The sequence below is a fragment of the Oratosquilla oratoria genome, chromosome 12 (assembly GCF_046742065.1).
Source record: "Oratosquilla oratoria isolate Oo_2021 chromosome 12, ASM4674206v1, whole genome shotgun sequence".
Lineage (NCBI taxonomy): Eukaryota > Metazoa > Arthropoda > Malacostraca > Stomatopoda > Squillidae > Oratosquilla > Oratosquilla oratoria.
In genome coordinates, this window is record NC_134788.1 from 46,557,759 (window position 1) to 46,584,415 (window position 26,657).

Below are 26,657 nucleotides of genomic sequence, written 5' to 3' on the forward strand. Positions count from 1 at the left end.
AAAAGGATTTTTTTATGTTCATTCATCCATCCATCCATAAATAAATAAATAAAGGTAAATAAAGTATAAATAAAGAATGGCCAAAGTAGTTATGTTGGTGCTCAAAAAATAATAATGGCATTTTGGTGTTCTAAATTTTAAGTAAACAAAGAAACGAGTTAAGCGTAAACATGTCCAGCTTCAGAATAAACTAAATACTTTGCGAGCAGCATCGCGATGGCATATCAGATGCCAATGATTTCTTTCGTCGTGTTTGAAGAAGTCTGCGATCATGAACTAAAAGTTTCAATAAACTGTGTTTCTCATGATGATATCTGTGCTAGAACGTTGACAAATACCCGTAATTCTACTCGTCTTACATAATTGTAAACTTATTAAAGTGAATGATTATATTACATTGTATTGAAAAATGTATATCATATGTAAAGAATTACATAGTAAAGAATTATCTATACATAAATTTCAATCGTTCTTGAATGATTGTATTACATTGTATTGAAAATAATGCATATCATATGTGTCTATAAATAATAAAGAATTGTATAGACATGAATTTCAATCTATCTTTTTTTCTTAATATAGATATTTTAAGCTGATTATCCTATTATAACTTGAAGATGAGGACTAATTGTCCAGAAGACTAAATGCCTGAAGACCAGTTATTTTGCAAAGGAAGACCAATTGTCCGAAGACTAAATGTCCAAATACTAAATGTCCAAAGACTAAATTTTAGTCCGAAGACTAAATTTTAGTCCGAAGACTAAATTTTAGTCCGAAGACTAAATTTTAGCCCGAAGACTAAATTTTAGCCCGAAGACTAAATTTTAGTCCGAAGATTAAATTTTAGTCCGAAGACTAAATTTTAGTCCGAAGACTAAATTTTAGTCCGAAGACTAAATTTTAGTCCGAAGACTAAATTTTAGTCCGAAGACTAAATTTTAGTCCGAAGACTAAATTTTAGTCCGAAGACTAAATTTTAGTCCGAAGACTAAATTTTAGTCCGAAGACTAAATTTTAGTCCGAAGACTAAATTTTAGTCCGAAGACTAAATTTTAGTCCGAAGACTAAATTTTAGTCCGAAGACTAAATTTTAGTCCGAAGACTAAATTTTAGTCCGAAGACTAAATTTTAGTCCGAAGACTAAATTTTAGTCCGAAGACTAAATTTTAGTCCGAAGACTAAATTTTAGTCCGAAGACTAAATTTTAGTCCGAAGACTAAATGTCCGAAGACTAAATGTCCGAAGGCTAAATGTCCGAAGACTAAATGTCCAAAGACTAAATGTGACAATGGTTAATCAATTAATAAAGGTTTATTGTATAAATTATGTACATGGATATATAAATTTATATACAATGCGGGTAACAGCACGCCAGTGGGGGAGTTATCGTGCCCTAGTGGGTGGAAGGTGAGTGCGTGGGCTGTAAAGGGCCACTTGTCCACGGATCCATGACAAATTACCTCCTAAACCACCCATAATACCTCCATACGGAAACAGCATATTCTATATGTGGACGAACTAACCCAAAAAGTGAAATACCTACAGTCAAGCAGAAATTCGGGTGAAGCCCTTCTGGTAAGATTACAAAGGATTACAAAGGCGGAGCATGCCGACAAGAGACCTTTTGGTCCATATCTAGGCGGGTACGGACAGTTGCTCACTGGATAATTGCTCACCGGATAATTGCTCACCGGACAATCGCTCACCGGAGAAGTGACAAATAGGACACTTGCTCACCAAAGATTTTTTTTTACTTCTCTTGAACTTGATAACAAACAATATACAGGATTTTTTGTTATATTTAGGTTTATTACAGCAATAATACAAACTTTCATATTTTAGTTTTTAATAATTATAAAATTCAATACAAATTTCTCCCATCAATATATATTTACCGCCAGGTGTATGTTATCCCATGTACATTCAAAATCCCACAAAACAAAATCCCATAAGTCAAAATCCCACATTCAATATCCCATTGTTCAAAATCCCACACTTCATGGTCAAAATCCCACATGTATTTTAATTCAATGTTTTATGACATGTAGAACAAATTCCATATGGAAATGTGTCTAAATTTCAGTTCACCGGTGCAAGTCTATATCTATTTTGTTATAGTTATTATTATATATTAATTATAATATTGAGTCAATATGAAATGTTAATTGAAGAATTAGGATTAATTAATTGACAGGAAAATTAGTGAGTGTTGTATCGATTTCAGTTTACATGTACAAGTTATTGATCAATACGTGGTGTTAATTGTTATCACCATTAGTCGCGTTTGATCAAAAAACATAAGTGAAAAGGACATTGATTTCAGTTCACAGCCTAAATCTAAATAAGTTTTTTGTTATTTTTTTACACAAAGAAACAATATTGTGATAATGTGCATCAGAATCCCCAATCATCACCACCACTAAACAACTCTTTACTGAATCCCCAGTCCCAAGTGAACACCCCCCATCCTCATGTCGTTGATATACTGTGGGTACTGTTTGGACCTTTCCTTGCCAAAATAATTAAAAATTATTTGTTTTATTTATTAATATTTTATTGATTATTACATGCAAACTTTATAAACCTCAATCATATTATCACAGCACTTAATCGTACAGATTGCATAAAGAATTCAAATAATTCATAAGCATCGTACATATTAGCATTCATGTCATATCACAACAAAATCCATACATTGAAATCATAGCGACAAGTAAACTATACTAGAAAATCATACATATGCATTCAAAATTTAGTACAGAATCATACATAGGATTAAACATCATATTGTACTCAAGATTGTACATAAACACTCACATCAGAGGGCAATATAATTGAAAATATATTCAAATCACTGATGTGAGTGCTTATGTACAATCTTGAGTACAATATGATGTTTAATCCTATGTATGATTCTGTACTAAATTTTGAATGCATATGTATGATTTTCTAGTATAGTTTACTTGTCGCTATGATTTCAATGTATGGATTTTGTTGTGATATGACATGAATGCTAATATGTACGATGCTTATGAATTATTTGAATTCTTTATGCAATCTGTACGATTAAGTGCTGTGATAATATGATTGAGGTTTATAAAGTTTGCATGTAATAATCAATAAAATATTAATAAATAAAACAAATAATTTTTAATTATTTTGGCAAGGAAAGGTCCAAACAGTACCCACAGTATATCAACGACATGAGGATGGGGGGTGTTCACTTGGGACTGGGGATTCAGTAAAGAGTTGTTTAGTGGTGGTGATGATTGGGGATTCTGATGCACATTATCACAATATTGTTTCTTTGTGTAAAAAAATAACAAAAAACTTATTTAGATTTAGGCTGTGAACTGAAATCAATGTCCTTTTCACTTATGTTTTTTGATCAAACGCGACTAATGGTGATAACAATTAACACCACGTATTGATCAATAACTTGTACATGTAAACTGAAATCGATACAACACTCACTAATTTTCCTGTCAATTAATTAATCCTAATTCTTCAATTAACATTTCATATTGACTCAATATTATAATTAATATATAATAATAACTATAACAAAATAGATATAGACTTGCACCGGTGAACTGAAATTTAGACACATTTCCATATGGAATTTGTTCTACATGTCATAAAACATTGAATTAAAATACATGTGGGATTTTGACCATGAAGTGTGGGATTTTGAACAATGGGATATTGAATGTGGGATTTTGACTTATGGGATTTTGTTTTGTGGGATTTTGAACCGCCCCCGGATAACATACACCTGGCGGTAAATATATATTGATGGGAGAAATTTGTATTGAATTTTATAATTATTAAAAACTAAAATATGAAAGTTTGTATTATTGCTGCAATAAACCTAAATATAACAAAAAATCCTGTATATTGTTTGTTATTAAGTTCAAGAGAAGTAAAAAAAAATCTTTGGTGAGCAAGTGTCCTATTTGTCACTTCTCCGGTGAGCGATTGTCCGGTGAGCAATTATCCGGTGAGCAATTATCCAGTGAGCAACTGTCCGTACCCGCCTAGATATGGACCAAAAGGTCTCTTGTCGGCATGCTCCGCCTTTGTAATCCTTTGTAATCTTACCAGAAGGGCTTCACCCGAATTTCTGCTTGACTGTAGGTATTTCACTTTTTGGGTTAGTTCGTCCACATATAGAATATGCTGTTTCCGTATGGAGGTATTATGGGTGGTTTAGGAGGTAATTTGTCATGGATCCGTGGACAAGTGGCCCTTTACAGCCCACGCACTCACCTTCCACCCACTAGGGCACGATAACTCCCCCACTGGCGTGCTGTTACCCGCATTGTATATAAATTTATATATCCATGTACATAATTTATACAATAAACCTTTATTAATTGATTAACCATTGTCACATTTAGTCTTTGGACATTTAGTCTTCGGACATTTAGCCTTCGGACATTTAGTCTTCGGACATTTAGTCTTCGGACTAAAATTTAGTCTTCGGACTAAAATTTAGTCTTCGGACTAAAATTTAGTCTTCGGACTAAAATTTAGTCTTCGGACTAAATTTAGTCTTCGGACTAAAATTTAGTCTTCGGACTAAAATTTAGTCTTCGGACTAAAATTTAGTCTTCGGACTAAAATTTAGTCTTCGGACTAAAATTTAGTCTTCGGACTAAAATTTAGTCTTCGGACTAAAATTTAGTCTTCGGACTAAAATTTAGTCTTCGGACTAAAATTTAGTCTTCGGACTAAAATTTAGTCTTCGGACTAAAATTTAGTCTTCGGACTAAAATTTAGTCTTCGGACTAAAATTTAGTCTTCGGACTAAAATTTAGTCTTCGGACTAAAATTTAGTCTTCGGACTAAAATTTAGTCTTCGGACTAAAATTTAGTCTTCGGACTAAAATTTAGTCTTCGGACTAAAATTTAGTCTTCGGACTAAAATTTAGTCTTCGGACTAAAATTTAGTCTTCGGACTAAAATTTAGTCTTCGGACTAAAATTTAGTCTTCGGACTAAAATTTAGTCTTCGGACTAAAATTTAGTCTTCGGACTAAAATTTAGTCTTCGGACTAAAATTTAGTCTTCGGACTAAAATTTAGTCTTCGGACTAAAATTTAGTCTTCGGACTAAAATTTAGTCTTCGGACTAAAATTTAGTCTTCGGACTAAAATTTAGTCTTCGGGCTAAAATTTAGTCTTCGGGCTAAAATTTAGTCTTCGGACTAAAATTTAGTCTTCGGACTAAAATTTAGTCTTCGGACTAAAATTTAGTCTTTGGACATTTAGTATTTGGACATTTAGTCTTCGGACATTTAGTCTTCGGACAATTGGTCTTCCTTTGCAAAATAACTGGTCTTCAGGCATTTAGTCTTCTGGACAATTAGTCCTCATCTTCAAGTTATAATAGGATAATCAGCTTAAAATATCTATATTAAGAAAAAAAGATAGATTGAAATTCATGTCTATACAATTCTTTATTATTTATAGACACATATGATATGCATTATTTTCAATACAATGTAATACAATCATTCAAGAACGATTGAAATTTATGTATAGATAATTCTTTACTATGTAATTCTTTACATATGATATACATTTTTCAATACAATGTAATATAATCATTCACTTTAATAAGTTTACAATTATGTAAGACGAGTAGAATTACGGGTATTTGTCAACGTTCTAGCACAGATATCATCATGAGAAACACAGTTTATTGAAACTTTTAGTTCATGATCGCAGACTTCTTCAAACACGACGAAAGAAATCATTGGCATCTGATATGCCATCGCGATGCTGCTCGCAAAGTATTTAGTTTATTCTGAAGCTGGACATGTTTACGCTTAACTCGTTTCTTTGTTTACTTAAAATTTAGAACACCAAAATGCCATTATTATTTTTTGAGCACCAACATAACTACTTTGGCCATTCTTTATTTATACTTTATTTACCTTTATTTATTTATTTATGGATGGATGGATGAATGAACATAAAAAAATCCTTTTGGTGCCAAATAAGTCGCTTAACGCACGAAACCTGTTTATTATCTAACTATACCTTTGCATTTATTTATGTATTCTATTTGTTATCTACATTATTATAGTTTTTATTTATTTATTTTGTACTATTATGATTTTTTCTCGCATCCGTCCTAGATATGGGCCAAAAGGTCTCCTGTCGGCATGCTCCGCCTTTGTAATCTCGCAACAATTATAGAACACGAGGCCCGAGTGCGCCTAAACGCGTGAGACCGGGACATAATCCTGCCAGGGCGAGATTTCTCAAGAAGGGGGAAGTCTCGGGTAGCAGTACTTTCGGTAATTGCGGTGTGGTTAGCACGTCAATCAGAGATAGGGACTAGGGTAAATGACAGGGCGTAATTGATGTGATGAGCAATCGAGTGTGAATGTTCTCCATTCAGAATCTATCATATCTCTGCGGATAAAAACGTAACTTCTCTTTGATCATATTATATGGAAATTACACCTTTTAAAGAAAATAATTCAACTATATGCAGTCTATTACACTAAAAACACAATAGTGTTTCTAAATAGAGTGAAGTTTGATCCATACCACCCAGGCACGGATCCAGGATTGTTATTGGGGGGGGGGGGGCGATAAGCGATAACTGATACTTGAAACACGCCGAGAAACACCCCCAAGAATATAACAAATCTTAAATTCAAACTTGCCCAAGGTTATAGGTGTTGATGTACTTGGTGTATTGTGCAAAAATATTTGTTCCCTTTTTGTGCTTCCTGCAACAAACTACTATGGTTATACAAAAAAGCAACAGTTTATCCTCGAAGCACCCGTTCGTTACGCAAGAGTTGCACCAGTATTATCAAGGGACATCTCACCGAGTTCTTGGAACGTAGTTTGCGGAATATCTTGGCATTTGCGATGGTACCACTTTGAAAGCTACAATGAGATTTGAATATAACTGTCCATTCTGTGGTCTTCTTGGTTGGCATGATGGAACACGGCGAAGTTGACGTCAATATTTAATGGAGTTTTTGTATTCCTTTTTCATGTATATACAAAATATGTATTTCTATTCAACTATGTACTTTTTGTATTGAATATGTGATATACGAAAGCGCTCTGCTTCGTTAGTTTCTTTTTTCAAGTGGTCTACTTTGCATAATACCATGTATGCAATGTCATATTTCATAGCTTATAAATTTTGTATAGCGTATCTTAAATAAAATTCAATGAAAATTTTGTATTTAATTGTATGCAATATTAATGTAATCTTTGTATTGTAAAGAAATAAACAACAGTTTTTAAAATAAAAATGTTCACTCTACCACATGTTCGAACCTCACAAGAAATTCTAAAATTATTATGTTTTTGGCCAACTTCATCAACCACGCTTAGCAGGGTTGCCAGGTTTTCTACCAGGAAAAATGCCAAATTCTGACAAAATGCTGCAAAAATGTTTTTAAAACATGCCCCAAAAATGCCAACCATTACATTTTCTAAGATTTTTTTGTATTTTGGTTTTACATGTGGTTAAAAATAATGTATATAACTACAATTACAATATGAAAAATAGTTTTTACGGTTGACTAGCCAATATAATACAATACCACATGATATAACCAAGATCAACTAGTTAAAGATAATGTGTATAACTACAATTACAATATAAAATATTTTTCTACTGTTGACTAGCCAATGTAAAACAATGTCACATGATATGACCAAGATCAATTTATATCATTCATGTACATCATCATTTAATTCTAGCGGTACTGTAATAAACCACCATCCTCTGAAATAAATCTACTTCAAGACTGTGTGAAAAGGAAAGAAAAATATGAACTTCCAAAATAAAATATATTATACTCCGTATTATGTGAGAAAGAAAAAATACCAATAACTAAAATAAAATGTATTACTCCATACATTACGTTTAAGTTCCTAAGTAAACTTTTTGGTATCCTCTACAATAAATTAAACCAGTTTATTAAACAACCTCCTAGAGACTCAGATGTACATAAATAGAAAATACATTTGTGACTTTTCTATTGTGTCTAAATATAATCAAAAGCATCATCAGATTTAGAAATGTTTGATGCACTACTGCGTTATTACATATTTTCACTAAAGAAGAGCTGAAACATCCTCTGGCTAGGCACAAAATCTTTACATTTCCCACATAACCAAGTTAAATTTATATCATTCACATACATCATCATTTAATTCTTGATACAAGTAAAAGAGTGATCTCTAATCACGCCCCCCAAAAATGCCACCCAACAAAATTTCCTGCCAAACACAGTAAAAACATTCCAAAGATACAAAATTTGGCATTAAAAACGCCAATCTGGCAACTCTGACGCTCAGTGATGATCTGCATTCGCAGAACATAGATGGCAGGCTAGCGGTAACCATGAATCGTAACCACGAATCGTAGCTGGGGTCGGTAATTTTGCAGAGGATAAAAACGTTACTTCTCTTTGATCAAATTACATGAAAATCACACCTTTTAAAGAAAATAGTTCAAACAATGCAACCATATGCTAATTTGTTACGGTATATGTAGCTGTGGTCGGTCATACTGCAGAGACTAAAACATAACTTCTCTTTGGTGAAATTACATAAAAATCCACACATTTTAAAGAAAAGAGTTTAAGTAATTCAACTATATGTAGTCTATTACACTAATAACACAACAATAAGAAACTTAAAAGTGTAGTTTGATCCATACCACCAGTAATCATAGACGGCGGGCTGGACGAGTCGTAGCCGGGGTCGGTAAAATTGCAGATGATAAAAACGTAAGTTCTCTTTGATCATATTACATGGAAATCACACACTTCAAAGAAAATAGTTCAAATAATGCAACCATACATATATAGAAGTGTGCATTTGAGCAAAACCCGTCCTTTTTTGTATTTTCTCTGTTTTCCCTGTTTTCTCTGTTTCTCTGCAATTAGTGAGACCCCACATCTTGGAAGACAGGGGGTAAATAAGAGCTACTTAAACTCGATAAGGCACTGTACTTAATTAGTGCTAAATTCAGACAGCAGTTGCTGTAAAGAGGAGATACTTAAACTCGATAAGGCACTGTACTTGATTAGTGCTAAATTCGCACAACAGTTGCTGGAGAGAAGGGGGAGGGAAAATATCAAGAAGTAGTTACTAGAGGCCTTAAGACTTCCAGCAGTTCCATAGAGGGAAAGAAAAGCAATAGCTACAGGGACGGAAAGGACACAAAAGAAAATGTGAAGTAATAGGCAGTGTGTCACACATGTCTAACTTTATCACAGCGTCAAACAGATGCTGTGAATTCATTATTTTAATAGCTAGCGAATAAAATATATACGCTTTCACCATCCTGTACAAAGCGAACAAAAGCAGCGCCAATTAAACGACGCTTAATATATATAAAATGTAAAAAATCATAAAGTATGAAAATATTCAATATAAAATATGAAACCTAGAATAGAAAGCAGAAATAGGAAAACAGATGAAATACATATAGAAAACCTACATCTTCGCCCTAATGTAACGTTTGCTTACATATGACTTCATAGCTCGATGAGAACTTCTTTGCACTCCTTCATAAAAGATCTTGTTTTCGTGGCTGTGCTTTGTACGGGCCAAACAAGTGTGCTTACTTCTTGAATTCGTAAGTGCAATGATTTAATGATAAGGTAGCTTAGAACATGCGTAGTGTGCTGGCCGTTGCTATATTTCAATTCCCGATTGGCAGTGCATTTGGTATTCAGAGCAGAGGTAAACTTGTGGGCAATTATCAGAATGTTTGTCAGTCCTGCACCTGCAGTTACCTGTATAATCGGCTAGCTCTTATCATTACGAGTACATAATACTCCATATATAAGTACGGCAAACTAATGGTAACGTCGGTGGCTACTGAAAAAAGGATGGGCAAACATCTTTATTTATATGTATCCAGGTCTCACGGCGGTAGTTCTTATCTTTATCATTGGCTAGTTCATATCATTGATTATTTTGAACCTCATATAGAAGTACTGTAATTTAATGGTAATGTTGGTAGCAATTTTTAGAAAATTGAAACTGGCAAACATCTTTGTATATTATAAAGTTTCACTGACCTCATGGCTGCAATTCATAACTGTATCATTCTGAGTATTTTGAGCTGTATGTATAAGTACCAGGAATTAATATTTAAATCAGTAGCAGTTTGAAATATAAATGGAGATTGGCAAGCATCTTTATATTTAACATGTGTATCCTGTTTGTTTACATTTTTCTTACATTCTCATTAGGAGGTGGGCCTCCATCTTGTCTTCCTCAGTCCAAAAGTAAAGAATTCATGAAGTTCATAGTGAATCCAGTGTGCACTTATTGTTCTTGGGAAGTAAAATCCTAATGTTCACTCCACAAATCCACATCAAATTTATTACAAGTCATATGTGTGATTATACTAGTTTATTTTTAGAAGTGCACATCTAAGTAATAGAAAAATATAAATTTCATAAGTTATAATACATCAATGTAATATATGTTTTTCTTGATGGAAATTAACAACAAAAAACCTTGCTAAAAGTAAATACAATACCAGAGATGCTCAAGATGCCATGTTATCATCTGTCCAGTCCTATCAATGTCAGTTTGACGATGTTGATGACTTTAAGCATGTACTGGGTGTTCTCCCACTCCAAATGATATCATATATTTGAAACAGTTCTATGGAGGTGAGTTTCATGCTTTTCTTGAAGCTATGAAGCTCCTCTACACCCTGCATTATGTTGGATGCCAAAACTTGCTGTCAACATCCCTAACAATGATGACACTGACGACCTCTAGCATTACCGGTACCACATTATTAAATGCTTGTTAGGTTAGACCATGCTAACATATTTCAATTTCTTTGACTTCCTCGTCTATCATTAGTGTATTGCTTTTGGCAACTTTCTGTTATTGATTTCCACCAATAAAAACATATTATGTTGATGTATCATATTAAGCAAACTTGATATTTAATTTTCTATTGCTATAGTTTTGAGGTGTGCATTTCTAATAATTGACCATTATACCTTCCCATATGTAATCTTAGATAGTGGGTGCTGGTCATGTGACCTATTGACTGCTGTGAGTGATTTAATGATAAATAGATATACCGCCATATTGGAAGACAACCATTAGTGAGAAAGATCTACTGATGCTGATAATATCCTGTGTTTCATATGTAAGAGGCCATTACAAAGGTAAAAATAATTTCAAAATATCAGGTAACAAATCTTCATTGTTGTTAGATTAGGTCTTTGTCAATGAGTACAAGTTTGTTAATTTTTTGTACCTGTCAATGGGTAATTTAATTTGATTATATGAGTGTCCTTTTTCTGGGGAAGCATTATTCCAAAAAAGTTCTGAAATAAAACAAGTTTACATATTCTATCTTATCTATTATATGATAACCTGCAAAATTTGTATGAGAGCATGACAACCATTGCAACATATATAGGGGTTGCCCCATCTGTTATGAAACTGTAAATTGCAACCACATTGAATGGGTTTATTCCTGATGCATACTAATGTACATTGGGATCACCAGGAATATGGGATGTTAAATCAAAATTGGCAAAATGGTTCTCACTTTAAATTTTAAGATTTCCCCAGAACTACTCAGTGCATGCAATTTTGTTCTTTCTTTCCAGCTCTTCTCAGGGCTGCAGTCTGTTTTACCTGTGTCTCAGGACACTGAGTTCCCCATTTTTCCCACTGGTTGGTGAAAACAGAGGGGATGCAGCTTATAACTACACAAAATTAACTGTAACTACAGTTCTCCAACAATCTCTTCTTGCTCATGATTTGTCTTCCAATATGGATCAAACAAACCTAAATAATTATTTTATTACTTTTTTTTTTTATTGGTGTTTGGCCCAGAAGTGCTAGAACTGATTCAATTGAAGTTGAAGAATTTTCTTCAACCGAGTATTCACTGTACATATCTCGATATGAAGATATGTCTCTCAAATCACTGCTTGAAGATGATTGAAATATATGTTGCTCAGTCTCATTGTTTTCAATAGATCTTAGTATTGTGGGGTTATTCATTATTAGTGTCCAACAGTTCACACATAACAGTGAGTATTTTTTTTCAAACTTCCATCAACTTTTCAATAAGCACATCAGTCACTTTTCTAAGGATTATTGTTATGTGCTTCTTATGTGTTTTAGTATTGTCTTGGCAGTATTTCAAGTGCTGAACCATTCTGTTTTACTGAAAAGGCCTAATAGTCAAGATTTAGATATCACTATGGGTAGTTTCTATAAATCTGTAAATAAAAAATATACAATAAGATGACACATTTAGAATACAGTTATAGACTATATTTTAATTCTTGATATTCTTTGAGGTTCATTAGAAAACCATAATAACCAACCACACACACTTCTTGCTGAACCTGTACTAACATGTAGATCTAAACTACAACTATCTGTGCTGATTCTGTACAAGTGGCAACATGTTGCAAAAATTGCCAGCCCATTCAGTACTTGTATGAATTGAGAATCTGTAAATACATGGTGTTTACTTATAAGTTAACTACAAGAAAATTACCAAGATAAATAATAGCGTAGAGATTTTTTTTATTAGAAGGAAGGGTAGTGAGTGGTGGGATGAGGAAGCTAAGAAATGTTGAAGAAAAGAAGCAGGCATTCATAGATTGGCTGCAAATTAGGACGAGGGAACCGTATGAGAGGTACAAAGTAAAGAGAAAGGAAGCAAAGAGGAGAGCAGATGTAAAATGTGGTAAGAGTATGACAGAAAATTTTGAAAGCAATAAAATGATGTTTTGGAAGGAAATTAAAAGAGAAAAAGAAGGCGAATCAAGTAGAGAGGAAAAGGTAAAAGGTGCTGATGGAGAGATGATAATGGAAGAGAAGGCAGTGAGAGGAAGGTGGGCAGAGTATTTTAGTGAGTTGCTAAATGTGAAGGAGGATAGGGAGGGAAAAGTAATTGCAGTGGGAAGCGCTAAGAAAATGAGTGATGAGTGAGGAAAATGGAGGAGAAATAGGGAAGGATGAGGTGAAAGCAGCTGTTAAGATGATGAGAGCAGGTAAGGCACCTGGTCTGGATGGATGCCATGCAGAATGTCTTAAAAAAGGAGGTACAGTGATGGTGGACTGGCTGGTGAGGTTATTTAATGTTTGTTTGAGAGGGTAGAGTGCCGGAGGACTGGAGAAGTGCTTGTATAGTTCCTCTTTACAAGGGAAAGGGGGACAAGTGTGAGTGTAGTAGTTTCAGAGGGATCAGCTTGTTGAGTGTAGTTGGGAAGGCGTATGGGAGGGTCTTGATTGAGAGGATTGGGAGAGGAACAGAGGGAGTGATTGGTGAGGAACAGTGTGGGTTTAGGACTGGTAGGGGTTGTGTAGATCAGATCTTTGTGTAAGACAGATATGTGGGAAAGCTATAGGAAAAGGTAAGGATGTTTTCTGGGCTTTTATGGATCTGGAAAAGGCTTATGACAGGGTAGATAGAAAGGCACTGTGGGAGGCACTGCAGATATATGGGATAGAAGGAAAGCTGTTAAGAGCAGTCAAGAGTGTTTACGAGAGTAGTATTGCTTGTGTTAGGATTAGAAATGGAGAGAGTGAATGGTTTGAGGTAAAGGTGGGACTTTGTTAGGGATGTGTTATGTCACCCTGGCTGTTCAATCTTTACATGGATGGGGTGGTGCAAGAGGTGAATGCAAGGGTAGTGGGTCAGGGATTGGAGATGATTGAAGAAAATGGAGAAAAGTGGGAGGTGAGCCAGTTGTTGTTTGCTGACGACACTGCGCTTGTAGCAGGATCAGAGGAGGGATTGAGTTACTGACAGAGTTTGAGAAGGTGTGTGAAAGAAGGAAGCTGAAGATATATGTGGGTAAAAGTAAGGTGATGAGATGTACAAGGGGAGAGAGTGACAGCAGGCTGGAGGTGAGCATTAAGGGTGAAAGACTGGAGGAAGTGTATAGTTTTAGATATTTGGGTGCGAATGTAGCAGGAAAGGGAGGAGTCGGGGTGGAGGTAGAATGTAGATTGAGAGAAGCGCCTAAATGCCTTGGTGGATTGAAAAGTGTAATGAGAAATAGACATCTGGGAATGGATGCTAAGAGGAGGTTATATGAAGGAGTGATTGTACCAACAGAATTGTACGGGGCAGAAACATGGAACATGAGAGAGGAAGAGAGAAGTTTGAATGTGTTTGAGATGAAATATCTGAGAAGTATGATGAGGGTTACTAGGCTAGATAGAGTAAGAAATGAGGAGGTGAGGAGGAATAAAGGGGTGGAAAGGGAACTGGGAGATAGGGTTGATGAAAGGATATTAGGATGGTTTGGACACATGGAAAGAATGAATGAAGAAAGATTAGTAAAAGAAGTATGGAAGGAGTGAATATGAGAGGGTGTCCTAGGATGAGATGGATGGATGGGGTGAAAGGGGCATTACAAAAGAGAAGAATGTCTGTGGAGGAAGGACGGAAGAGGACAGAGGATAGGGGTGAATGGAGAGGGGTTGTGTATAGATGATGCATGAGGGGGAGTGGGTGGGGGATGGGGGGAGAGGAAGTATGTATGAAAAAAAAATTGATGCAGCCCGAAGGGATTTCTTCCCGTCTTCTCCTTTTCTGCATGAGGGGGGGTCGACGAATTTATGAAGCGGCCTTGCTGTGGATGTGCTATGTCTTGCAACACTGCTTTCTGATCCAGGGTAGTGGAGAAGATGCAGGGATGACCTGTCATGTAGGAGGTGCCAAGATAAGAGGGAGAGAAGGAGGTGAAGGAGAGTGGAGTGTGATAGAGATGGAATGGGTGGGAGTGGTTTTCATGTGTATGTTTTTTGGCTACCTCCCTTGTAAGGGGGAAAAAGCCTTTGGTATATGCATGTACATAGTAAATTGTAGGTTTTTCCAACTATTTTGTTTACATACTTGTCTGGTGACATGTCTTTGCTATTACTCCTAGGTCCACTGTCTAAGTGTCTGATTCGTCTACTTCTTTCAAAACCTAACCTTACATCTATGTCCTTAGTAGAGAACAATTTCGGACAAAATTTCACTTGATAATTACACGACAACTTCACCCAATTGATATGTGATCCCTCTGATGATCACCTACCCTAAGCAACAAAGTGTTTTTGTTTGCACTCCCTCAACCCCTTTCCTGCCTGTTAAGGGGAATAGTTGGGGTGGGAGACTCACTAGATATTGAAGGATAATATCTGCCTATTATATTTTCAATGTATGTCTGTTTCTTTCAGTTATGGTCATGTATTTCTATTAATTTTACAGAATGCACTGACATACCTCTTAAGGGGAATAGTTGGGGTGTGAGACTAATCTAGCTACGCACAAGAAACAGAGAGATTGGCGTATGTGTTCCCATCCATGTGTAAATCTACCAACTCCCCCTGTGTGTTATATTGCAAAACCCCATCTCTCTTCTGAGGTCAACCCCTAGTCATCACAATCTCTCCCTAAACTATCCCTCTAATGGAATCCTGAACTGGGGGTTGGGAATTTTTCTCATTCTCTTACTACTAACGGCCCTAGTTTATGTCTCTGTCCGAATGCATCTTAGTGACATCACAGATGGATCGAGCTACATCACACTCACTTACAGCGCTCTCTAGAAGAAAAGCAATTAAATGAAAATAATATTCCTTTAAAAATACCTGGCCTTACACGGCCCTACGCCCTCCTGGAAGAAAAAATCCGCAACACCACATGAAGGATTCTATCTGAATTGGTCCAAATATCCTGCAATAACTCCATCCTGTCATCTGAGAGTGACCACCCTTTTGGTTGATTGGTGAGGTACTCTCCACTCAGCACACTGTAGGTGTGCAAATGACAGGTGACCCTTGGGTACACCAACTTACTGTGGATACCTCCATGGGTTCGTCCACCAGTTTTTGTATTCCCAGGATGCTCTTCAATGTTCGATGCATCTGTTCTACCACACCGTTTGGTTGTGGGTGGTATGGGGTGGTGTAGAGTAGGGTTATTTGCTGCTCTTCACACATCTTCTTGAAGGTTGTGTTGGTCAATTCTGCTCCGTTGTCTGACAAGATGCTCTCTGGGATGTCATAGTCTGCAAAGAACTGGGTTAGGGAGTGTAGTATGTGTTGGTGGTGTTTTGTTCTTAATGGGAAGAATCTAACGAACCTACTGTAGATGTACCTCCTTCTAAGTAACTGTCTAACTCCTGTCATGTAGAGCTCTCCCTCTGTTTATCCTTGAGAGTTGTTTAAATGCAGTTGGTGTCTCTATTTCTCCAACTGCCTTCTGTTTGCTTGTAAAACCTGCCTCTTCTCCTTCTCCCAGGTTATAGCTCCACTCTATTTTATTTTCCAGTTTTGCTTAATTACCTTTAATTGTGTAGTTCTAACAAAACTATACACCTTAACACATTACTCCCCCTACAGTCTCATGTGCTATTTCTATAGTTTTATTTGTGAACTGCCTAGGACCTATTCCCTCACTGATGACATAACTGATAATCCACAGGATGCACAAGTTTTGTCTCAGTCGACACACAGATAAGTGGACTTGAGGTTGGTTAATGGCGTAAATCCCATGGCTACCACCAAAAACGTGGTGCCGTTGGCGTTTGATTGATTGTCATCCAATAAATAAGTATTATTATCTTTCAATTGATGAATGGAAGGGCAAGATGTCTATAACGCCTCTACAGAATAGTGTTTAACCAAGAGCACCTCCAATGAGAAAAATCAAATATACCTATATAAGGGTGACTTGGGAATTATGGTTTTAAGCCTAATGACTTAAAAGGTATCACTGCCACCACCCAAGTTGATTATATGTGTATATATGATCTGTAATGGAAGCTGCTCTTCATTAAGCCATATTTTATTCCATTCTCCTCCTTTGTGATGTTCAATAGTGGTGTCCAAGTTGGGTAATGAAAGAATATAGTTTTCTCTGATTAAATTGTAGCAAATTATATGTTGGTTTGTATTCAATACTCATTAACTTGTATCAAATGTAGCATGAAAATATATGTGGATTTTAGATTAGAAATTGTATCAAAAGTAGTGAAAAAACATATATGTGGTTCTTCTCCAAAAGTTGTTCAATTGTAATAAACACAGTAAGAAAATATATGTGGGTCTTGTTCAACAATTATGGTACACAAGATGTGTAGGTCCTGTTCAACAACTACATTGACTCCAGTGACTTAGGTTTAATAACCTGAACATTCAAGGTAGCTTATGACATAAGCTACCACTTTATTAGATCTTATTTATATATAACACATGTAACCACTTACCAGTATATCGTAAACAATATAAATTGCATCACTTATTTGAGTCAGATGAGTAACATGAACTGAATAAATCTTCCTAGAGTGGATCATATTTAGATTCAGGTGTTATGAGTCCAAACATGGAATGTCATGGAGTTATATCAAAATATGACTGCTGTGGCCAGCTGGACCATTCCCCACTTCTAAACCTTATGACATGAAAAAAAAAAAAAAAACGAACAAAATTTGAGTTATTCTTGTGTTTGTGGGTTGGGTATGGATGTAGATTTTGGGTGATTTTCAGCATATTTCTAATGAAAAATTAGAATGCAATATATCATAGCACCATCTCTGTTAGTGTTACTACCTATTTGATGTTAGATAATGGCAAGTGCAAAGGGTGTGTTTAGGTACAATGGGACTTGAGTATGAAATGGCCTGTATATGAAACATCCACTATCCTATTGCAGTGTGTTACAAATTTTCAAAGAGTTTAGGTATCAACCTTACAAATACATTTTTTTTTTCCAGGATGAGGTTACTTATCACCATTTCTTTGGAAGAGCTATCCGTGGATTCCATGTGTGTCATGCAATAATAAGGATCCAGTGTGACATCTTTGGCACAGCTATATCATGAGTCATCTTAGATATCATTTAATGACCCAAACTATAGAGAATCCTTTCCAATGTGACCTGTGTGATTCTGTTTTCTCAAAAAGGGATGGACTTACAAGACATATGAGGACCCACACAGGAGAGAAGCCTTTCCAGTGTAACCTTTGTGATTCTGCTTTCTCAGAAAAGAGTAATCTCACAAAACATATGAGGACCCACACAGGAGAGAAGCCTTTCCAGTGCAATCTTTGTGATTCTGCTTTCTCAAACAAGAGTAGTCTCACAATACATATGAGGACCCACACAGGAGAGAAGCCTTTCGAGTGTGACCTTTGTAACTCTGCTTTCTCACTAAAGAGTAATCTCACAACACATATGAGGACCCACACTGGAGAGAAGCCTTTCCAGTGTAACCTTTGTGATTCTGCTTTCTCAGAAAAGGGTAATCTCACAAAACATATGAGGACCCACACTGGAGAGAAGCCTTTCCAGTGCAATCTTTGTGATTCTGCTTTCTCACGAACGGGTAGTCTCACAATGCATATGAGGACCCACACAGGAGAGAAGCCTTTCCAGTGTGACCTTTGTGATTCTACTTTCTCACAAACGGGTAGTCTCACAATACATATGAGGACCCACACAGGAGAGAAGCCTTTCCAGTGTAGTCTTTGTGATTCTACTTTCTCACAAACGGGTAGTCTCACAATACATATGAGGACCCACACAGGAGAGAAGCCTTTCCAGTGTAACCTATGCAATTCGGCTTTCGCACTAAAGGGTACTTTCACAAAGCATATGAGGAACCACACAAGAGAGCCATTCCATTGTGACATGTGCAATTCTGCTTTTTCAAAAAAGGGTTCTCTCACACAGCATATGAGGACCCACACAGGAGGGAAGCCTTCCTAGAGTGTGACCTGTTGGAATCAGCCTTCTTAACAAGGATTATCTCCCACAGCATATGAAGGTCCTCACAAGAGAGGAGCCTTTCCAGTGTGACCTGTGTGGTCCTGCTTTCTCACTAAGGGCTATCTCACAAAACATATGAGACCTATCCAGCATGACCTATGCAATGCAGCTTCTTTCTTACAAAAGAATCACCTCAAGTATTAGGTGATGACCCACACAGGAGAGTATTCTTTCCAGTGTGACCTGTATGATTCTGAATTCTCACATAAGAGGTCTAAATTGGCACATGGTGGCTCACAATGGTTAGAAACCATTCCCATGTGATCTGTGCAGTGAACAGTGTTTCCTCTAAGCTGTGCACCTGTGTGTGCACACATGTTTTACTAGTGCACAAAGGAAAAATGTGTACATGGAAGGTGTTCAAGATGAAATTGAAATGTTTTAATCAAATAGATTAAATGTATAATTCCATAATGAATTCAAAATAAAAGAGGTGAGTTTAAGAATCTGGCGATGACTCCTGAAATGTAAGTGTACAATTTCATTATTTCACATATATTTAAGAGATTGTTTGTACTGTGTTTGGTTGTTACTCATCATGATTGCTTGTTCAGTCAAGTGAAATGAATCAAGAAGCATGTAATGAATTTTACCCCCTCACATTAAATAAATCTGATGGCCTGATAACTCCAAATTCTTTAAACAATCCTTTTTTATGTAAGAAACTTTATTTGGAAAAGAAAAAAATAGTAGTGTTTCCAACTGAGACCTAAAATTAAAAGATAACAGCATGAGAGAAGTAGACATGAAAAAAAGGCTACTGAAAGAGCTTTGGATAAGTAGAAATACTAAGATAAGCACAACGTTAAAACAAAGCCAAAACAAAGCTCAGAAATTAGAAATTATAAGGGAAAAGGAAGCTGTTGGAAAGGCCCATCTTGACTCTCTGCTCGACTTTAATTGAAAGGAAGACAAAATAAGGCGACATGTCAAATTCAAAGGAAGCAAAAACAAACTGCTAGCTGCAAGTGAATAGTTGGATGAAATATTGAAAACTGCTACACCCAATTACAGGACAGGTTCCCTGAGGATAAGGTACAAGAATGGTCATGGTTTGATCTCTCCTATTTCACATTATGATTTCTCATTTGGTAGTGAACATGTTAATGCCCTTTGTCTTGAATATCACGATTTTCTGGCTGATACTGTAGAAATTATAATTTAGTAATTTCAATTTTTTTGTGCACAAAAGAGATGAAATCCAAATTTATATCAAATTTTACACAAATGATAGTACTTGGTCTTCAGAATGAACAGTTCAAAGACTAGGTAAAGGAGATGGAGATTGGAGGAGCCTTCCTTGCGTTTAGTGCAGACTTTGAGACTTGGCTTCGGAGGATTTTTCAATTGTAACCATCCAGCACCTTATAAGGTGGTCCCTCTTGTGGGTGTCACTGTTGGCCCGCACAGGCAGCCTTGCTCCAGGAACCATTTCATTTGGTCCCTCACTGGTGAACATGCTAGCATGGGTGGGCCTCTTCCCCTAAGTAAGGAGGACCTGGGCTGAACCCCACCTCTAGCCTCATTTGCTAGGTCATAGGAACACGCAAGCCCCCAACCCCACCCCACCACCACAACAAGGCAGCTCCCATCAGGGGAGCACAACTAGGCAAATGTGAGACCAACAAAAGAGTGTGGGCTAGGTGAAATGTGGGTGTATGCTTTGACTCTTGGCCCTTGTAGGAAGAGAAGGCCCAACAGGTACACTGGTTGGAAAGTAGCTCATGTTTGAGTTGATCTGGACACTGCGTATTCACAATATGAAAAAGATGGCATCAACACTCTCCAGATTGACATACAAAGGTTGGATAAACTTGAACTACTAATCCTGGAACATAGAAGAGAAAGAGGAGATCTACTAACCATCTACAGAATCACGAAAGGGATGTAAGTCCTTGATAGAGATGATTTACTAAAGTGGGATAATAGAAAAACAAGAGGGCATGAAAAAAATTAAAAAGGATAGTTACAGAAGAGATCTGAAAAAGAATAGCTTCCCACACAGTGTGGTAGATATCTGGAACAAATTGAATGAGGAAACCGTGCAAAAACTATACAAGAATTTAAGATCAAACTGGATGCTGAAAGATAAAAGTGGATCACTAAGAGCATGGCTTGCCTCCCATAAAATACAACTAGGTAAATACATTATATCAACTTCATAAATATAGTGGATATTCTGATAATGGTAAACTAGTCTTTATGATGGTGGGTGCTCTGACCCATTCATATTGTTTCACTACAATGTAAACAAACATACAGTTGCCAGATCAAGTCTTTGACACAAGCCACTATCTAACCAGTACACTGGATATAATTGCTGATGATAAAGTATCTGTACTATTATAATGTTCTTGTATAAAGTGCTCATATGGGAAGCATCCATTTGAAAAACATTAATGTGGGAAATGCTCAAATGAAATCAAAGCTCACTGAGCATTCATCTTTACATTGATTAATGTTAATAGGTAGGGACACCTTCTAAACCGAGATCATGATAATATCAAATAAAGGATTTCGGGAGGGAAGAGGGCTGGAGATACCATCCCAGAAACCTGGTACAGGGGATCCTAAGAAGACCTCTCCTTTAGAGATTTTGCTTTTGTTAGTGGATTTGACCATAAAGTACACTTTATGATGTTCAAAACCATTGGAGAAGTCTTCTTAGGATGCTCTATACTAGGTTTCTGGGATGTCGCCAGCCCTCTTCCCTCCTGGAATCGCACCATGTATCTCTTGACTTTGGACCTGGCCACCTTCAACATTTCACTTATTTCTTTAGTTCCTTGGCCTGCCTTCTGTAATGCAATGACTCGGGCAATTATATCTTTAGTTAATTCCTTTGTAAGGGTCATGGTAATGATACAGACCATAGGGAAATAAAGAAAACTAGTGTGAATAAAGGCAAGGTCCTGAAGAGAAGGGTTACCTGTAAATGCTTTTCCCACGGCAGTGTGGGAGCAACTGGCTGGGTTCTCCCTCATGTCCCACTCTGTATCTGGCAGGGGGCTGCCAGATACATTCTATCTACATAATTTCATCTCGGTCCTTCTTATTTTCGTCAAGAATAAGTGGCCACAAAGAGTAGGGGTCACATACTTTTGATGAGTACTTTATGTAATGCCAATCTAAATGACCTGTACCTTGAAAATATTAAAGCACCAGTTCTCACAAAGGATTACAAAGGAGGAGCATGCTGACAGGAGACCTTTTGGTCCATAACTAGGTCGGATGCAAAAAAAATATCATAATAAAAATGATAATGATATCAATAAAAATGAAATAGGTAAAGTTAAATAATAAACATAAGTAGTGAATAATAAATGATAAGCAAATAATATAGAATAAATGGCAAGCATTACAGCTTCCTGTTTAGGTGTTTATCTAAATGAATCTTCCTCAAAGATCATGTGATGACCCACACAGGAGAAAGCCTTCCCACTGTGTCCTTTGTGATTCTGCTTTCTCACAAAAGGATGGTCTCACACAACATATGATGACCCACACAGGAGAGAACCTTTCCACTGTGACTTGTGTGATTCATTTTTTTCACCAAAGGGATCTCTCAAAACATATGAGGACCCACACAGGAGAAAAGCCATTCCATTGTGGTCTGTGCAATAAAGCTTTTGCACAAAAGTATTACCTCAAAAGTTATGTAATGATCCGCATAGTAGGGAAGACTTACCATTGTGTCCTGTGTGATTCTGCTTTCTCAAAAGAGCTGTCTCATAGAGTAATGAGTATATGAAGACTCACACATGAGAGAAGCCTTTCCAGTTTGACCTGTGCAACTCTGCTTTCTCAAATAAGGACTCGCAAAGCATATGAGGCACCACACTAGAGAGAAGCCTTTCTAGTGTGACCCATGCAATTCTGCTTTCTCAGCATATGAGGACCCACACAGGAGAGAAGCCTTTCCAGTGTGACCTTTGCAATTCTGCATTCCTACAAAAGGGTTATTTCACACAGCATATGATGGCCCACACAGAAGAGATACCTTTCCAATGTGACCTGTGCAATGCAGCTTTCTCACAAAATCACCTCAAATTTCACGTGATGACCCACACTGAAGAGAAACTATTCCAATGTGGCCTGTGCAACAAAGCTTCCACACAAAAGTGTTTCCTAAAAAATCACATGGTTACTCAGACAGGAGAGAAGCCTTTCCAGTGTGACCTGTGTGATTCTGTTTTCTCAAAAAGGGTTCTCTCACACAGCATGGAAGGACCCACAAAGGAGGAAAAGCCTTTCCAGCGTGCCCTGTGTGATTCTGTTTTCTCACAAATTGGTTCTCACACAGTATGTGAGGACCCACACAGGAGAGAAGCCTTTCCAGTGTGACCTTTGTGATTCTGCTTTCTTAGAAAAGGGTAATCTCACACAGCAGAGAAGCCTTTCTAATGTGACGTGTGCAATTCTGCTTTCACCTGAAAGTATCCTACAATGTCCCACTTGATGTTGTCTAGTTCTTCCATTAAACTATCCAGCCTGTAGTCTTCTGAGAGAGTTGTTACGTTGTAGTATAGATCTTCATTTTCTTCATGTTGTTTAATGTCCAAGACTTGGATCTGCTTGGACAGTGCTTACTCACATTCGGAGGCACACTGCCCGTAAGCACACACCATATATCATTCTGCTGAAGAGGACCACAGATAGTGGTCGAAATATACAGAATTTCTGTCCATCTTATTCTCCGACAGTGGGTCAATAAGTCTTATAGGAACATAAGAATAAAAGAGACTGCAAGAGACCATAAGGCCTACACTAGGCAGCTCCGCATCCATCACCACTTGTCATCCCCATCCATAAAGTTGTCTGATCGTTTCTTAAGACAACTGATAGTTTCAGCGCTTACTACATGGTTACTAAGTCTATTCCATTCGTCGACCACCCTATTAGTAAACCGATTCTTGCCTATTTCCTTCTTAAATCTAAATTTGTCCTGTTTAAATCCATTACTGCGAGTCCTGCCCTGTTGTTTTAATATGATGACCTTGTTTGCATCACCATTGTTAAAGCCTTTGATCCACTTGAACACCTCTATTGGATCACCCCGCACTCTGCGGCTCTCCAGAGAGTGTAACTTAAGGTGCCTAAGCCTTTCTTCGTAAGGCAAATTTCTGAGTCCATGTATCATTTTGGTCATTCTTCTCTGTACTGATTATAGTGAATTGATGTACATTCTGTAGGACGGGGACCAAAACAGTACCGCATATTCAAGGATGGGTCTAACTATCGCTAGATAGAGTTTGATAATTACCTCTGCAATTCTATTCGTTACCGTTCTAGCAATGAAACCTAATGCTCTGTTATCTTTATCCCTGGCGCTAATACACTGTTTCCTGGTTTTAAGGTCTGCACTCACTAGAACTCCCAAGTCTCTCTCGCACTCAGTTTTCTCTAAAAGCGTGTTATCTAAGCTGTGTCTATTTTCGGGGTTGTGTAGCCCCACGTTTAACACGCTACATTTGGAGATATTGAAGTCCATTTGCCATTTCACCGACCATGTGAACAATTTGTTAAGATCATCCTGCAGAATCTCTGCGTCGTCTCCTGACCTAATTTGGCGCTCTATATCAGTGTTGTCCGCAAACTTACTAACATCACAATCTATCCCATCGCCTAAGTCGTTTATGCACATAATGAACAACAAGGGACCCAAAACCGAGCCCTGGGGGACCCCACTAGTAACATTGCCCCACCTAGATTTGACTCCATTTATGGTGACCCGCATTTTCTACTAGTAATCCAAACTCTAACCCATTCTAACACTTTTCCTCCTATGCCATGGGCTTTGATTTTATTTAGTAGCCTTTGGTGTGCCACCTTGTCGAACGCTTTGCGAAAGTCAAGGTAAATAACTAAATAACATCGTAATTATCATTGTTATCTGACGCCTTATATACTTTAGTGTAAAAGGATAGATGATTAGTCACACATGACTTACCCTTGGAGAAACCATGCTGTGTATCACGAATTAAATTATGCTTTTCGATGTGTTCTCTGAGTCATTTATTATTATTGATTCAAGCATTGTTCCTATAGCCGATGTCAAACTGATTGGCCTGTAATTGCATATAGACGATCTATCTCCCCTCTTAAAAACAGGAACAGCGTTTGCCTGCCTTCAAGCAGTAGGCACAAAACCAGTGTCTACCGATTTATTAAATATTTCAGTTAACTGGTCGCAGATTTCAAATTTACACTCAGCGGTGGCGCCAGGAATTTTTAGTCGGGGAGGCTAAAGGGTGCTGAGCAGTTTTTTGGGGTGGATTATAGTACTATAATTTCTCTTAACGGTAATTCGAAAAGCGTAGTCCAAGGTCCGCCATAGGGTCAAAGAGGCCGGCCTAGGGTCCTTGGTGGGGTCCAGGGGCACCGCCCTGACGGGAGCTCTGCTAGGATTTTTTGTTGGGGGCTGAGGAGGGACTCGACATGTTGACGAGGGGGTGGTCTCAGAAAATAAACTCAGATGATGATCATTCACGAACATCTGAACATGGGAGGCATACCATGCTGTTTTGATCCCGGTAAAAAAAAAAAAAAAAAAAAAAAGTTGAATTTCTAATCTCATTTATCTATTGTTCGAGTGAGGTATATCGAGTTTCCAAACCCACTGCCGGAGGTCTATCATTATCACTTCACCGAGCTGCTATTCCACTTAGGTTGCACAAAATTACACGGTACTTTGGGCAGGATTGTAATCAAAACCCCCTCTACATGCTCTGCATGCTGTGACTAGGGTTTCTTGAGCTGGATTAAATGTCTATGAATGGGGTATTATTGTCTGTCAATCATCAAATTGTGTAATTGGGTAAGGAAGGAAATCAAGTGTATATTTTTACCGTGACCAATTCATCATGCAGTACATGCCATAGGAAATTCAGGGCCAATGTGGAAATTCAAAAGCTTCTTATATAATATTGTGGGCCCTGGCATCTAATCACCCTTTTAACCCACGTAGCATATACGTCTGTGTAAATTGCTTCATGAAACATTACTTGAAGTAGGCTATATTTCTTCAGTTGTCGAATAAACAAAAATTGAAATAAAAACAAAAACAAAAAGGTTTTACAGTTTGTAAAACATTTAATTGAATGAAAATGAAATTCCTATATAGCTGAACAAATACTTTTGAAACATAAGCACTTCCCTAGAAACTATTGACATATTTCGATAACAAAAATGTAATCCTCTTGCTAAACTTAATTACAAGTTGTTCCTTAAGAATAGTTTTAAAAACAGATAGAAATTCATGTTTTCTTCATTCAGTGTCCTCCATATGAAAACACCAGTAAATCCTTGATGTTTTGACATTTCATGGATTTCAACCATAAACAGATCAAGTTAAAAGAAGAGAAACTCAAGATGATATATCTCAGGAAATACATAGTTCCACCTATTTTAAAATGGTACGCCTATTCCTATGGCTGGCAGCAAATGCATCGATAATCATATCCCTGTCTAATATCTTTACTCTTTGGGAAATGATGTTTAATACTCCAAGATTACTGGTACGTTTGTCACCGCTACTGTTACACAAGCAGGTTTTCAGTTGCTTTAGGCACGAAAAGCTTCTTTCACATGATGCTGAGTTAACTGGAAGAGTAACATTAATACGCACTAGTTTTGACAAATCTATGAATGCATCTTTGTACGGTTGGAGCATGATGGCAAGTTGAATAGGTGTGTCCACTTCCATTCCTTGCTCCTGCTTTCTGGCAATCAACCTTCTTAGTTGGTGCAGCTCTCCACCCCGTAATTTGCAGCCATTCCTGATAGTTTTTCCTTGTTCAAAAAGGTTGGATGATTGGGGTTGAGGGCAGATAC

The 26,657-nt window shown here is 37.0% G+C and overlaps 1 protein-coding gene across 4 annotated transcripts in view; it reads left to right on the forward strand.

The window, feature by feature from the left end:
- Nucleotides 1–19,464, forward strand: part of LOC143031652 (uncharacterized) — a 53,224-nt gene extending 33,760 nt beyond the window's left edge. For 2 of the 4 annotated variants that reach the window (XM_076195763.1, XM_076195764.1), the window contains exon 2: nt 17,770–19,464. In XM_076195763.1, the coding sequence (XP_076051878.1) occupies nt 17,874–18,764 (891 nt within the window). In that variant the 5' untranslated portion in view covers nt 17,770–17,873 and the 3' untranslated portion in view covers nt 18,765–19,464. Of the gene's footprint in view, nt 1–9,498; nt 9,630–9,661; nt 10,801–11,042; nt 11,194–17,769 lie in introns of those variants that run through there. The other 2 variants (XM_076195762.1, XM_076195761.1) reach the window with 2 other exon arrangements.
- The last annotated feature ends 7,193 nt before the right edge of the window (nt 19,465–26,657 follow it).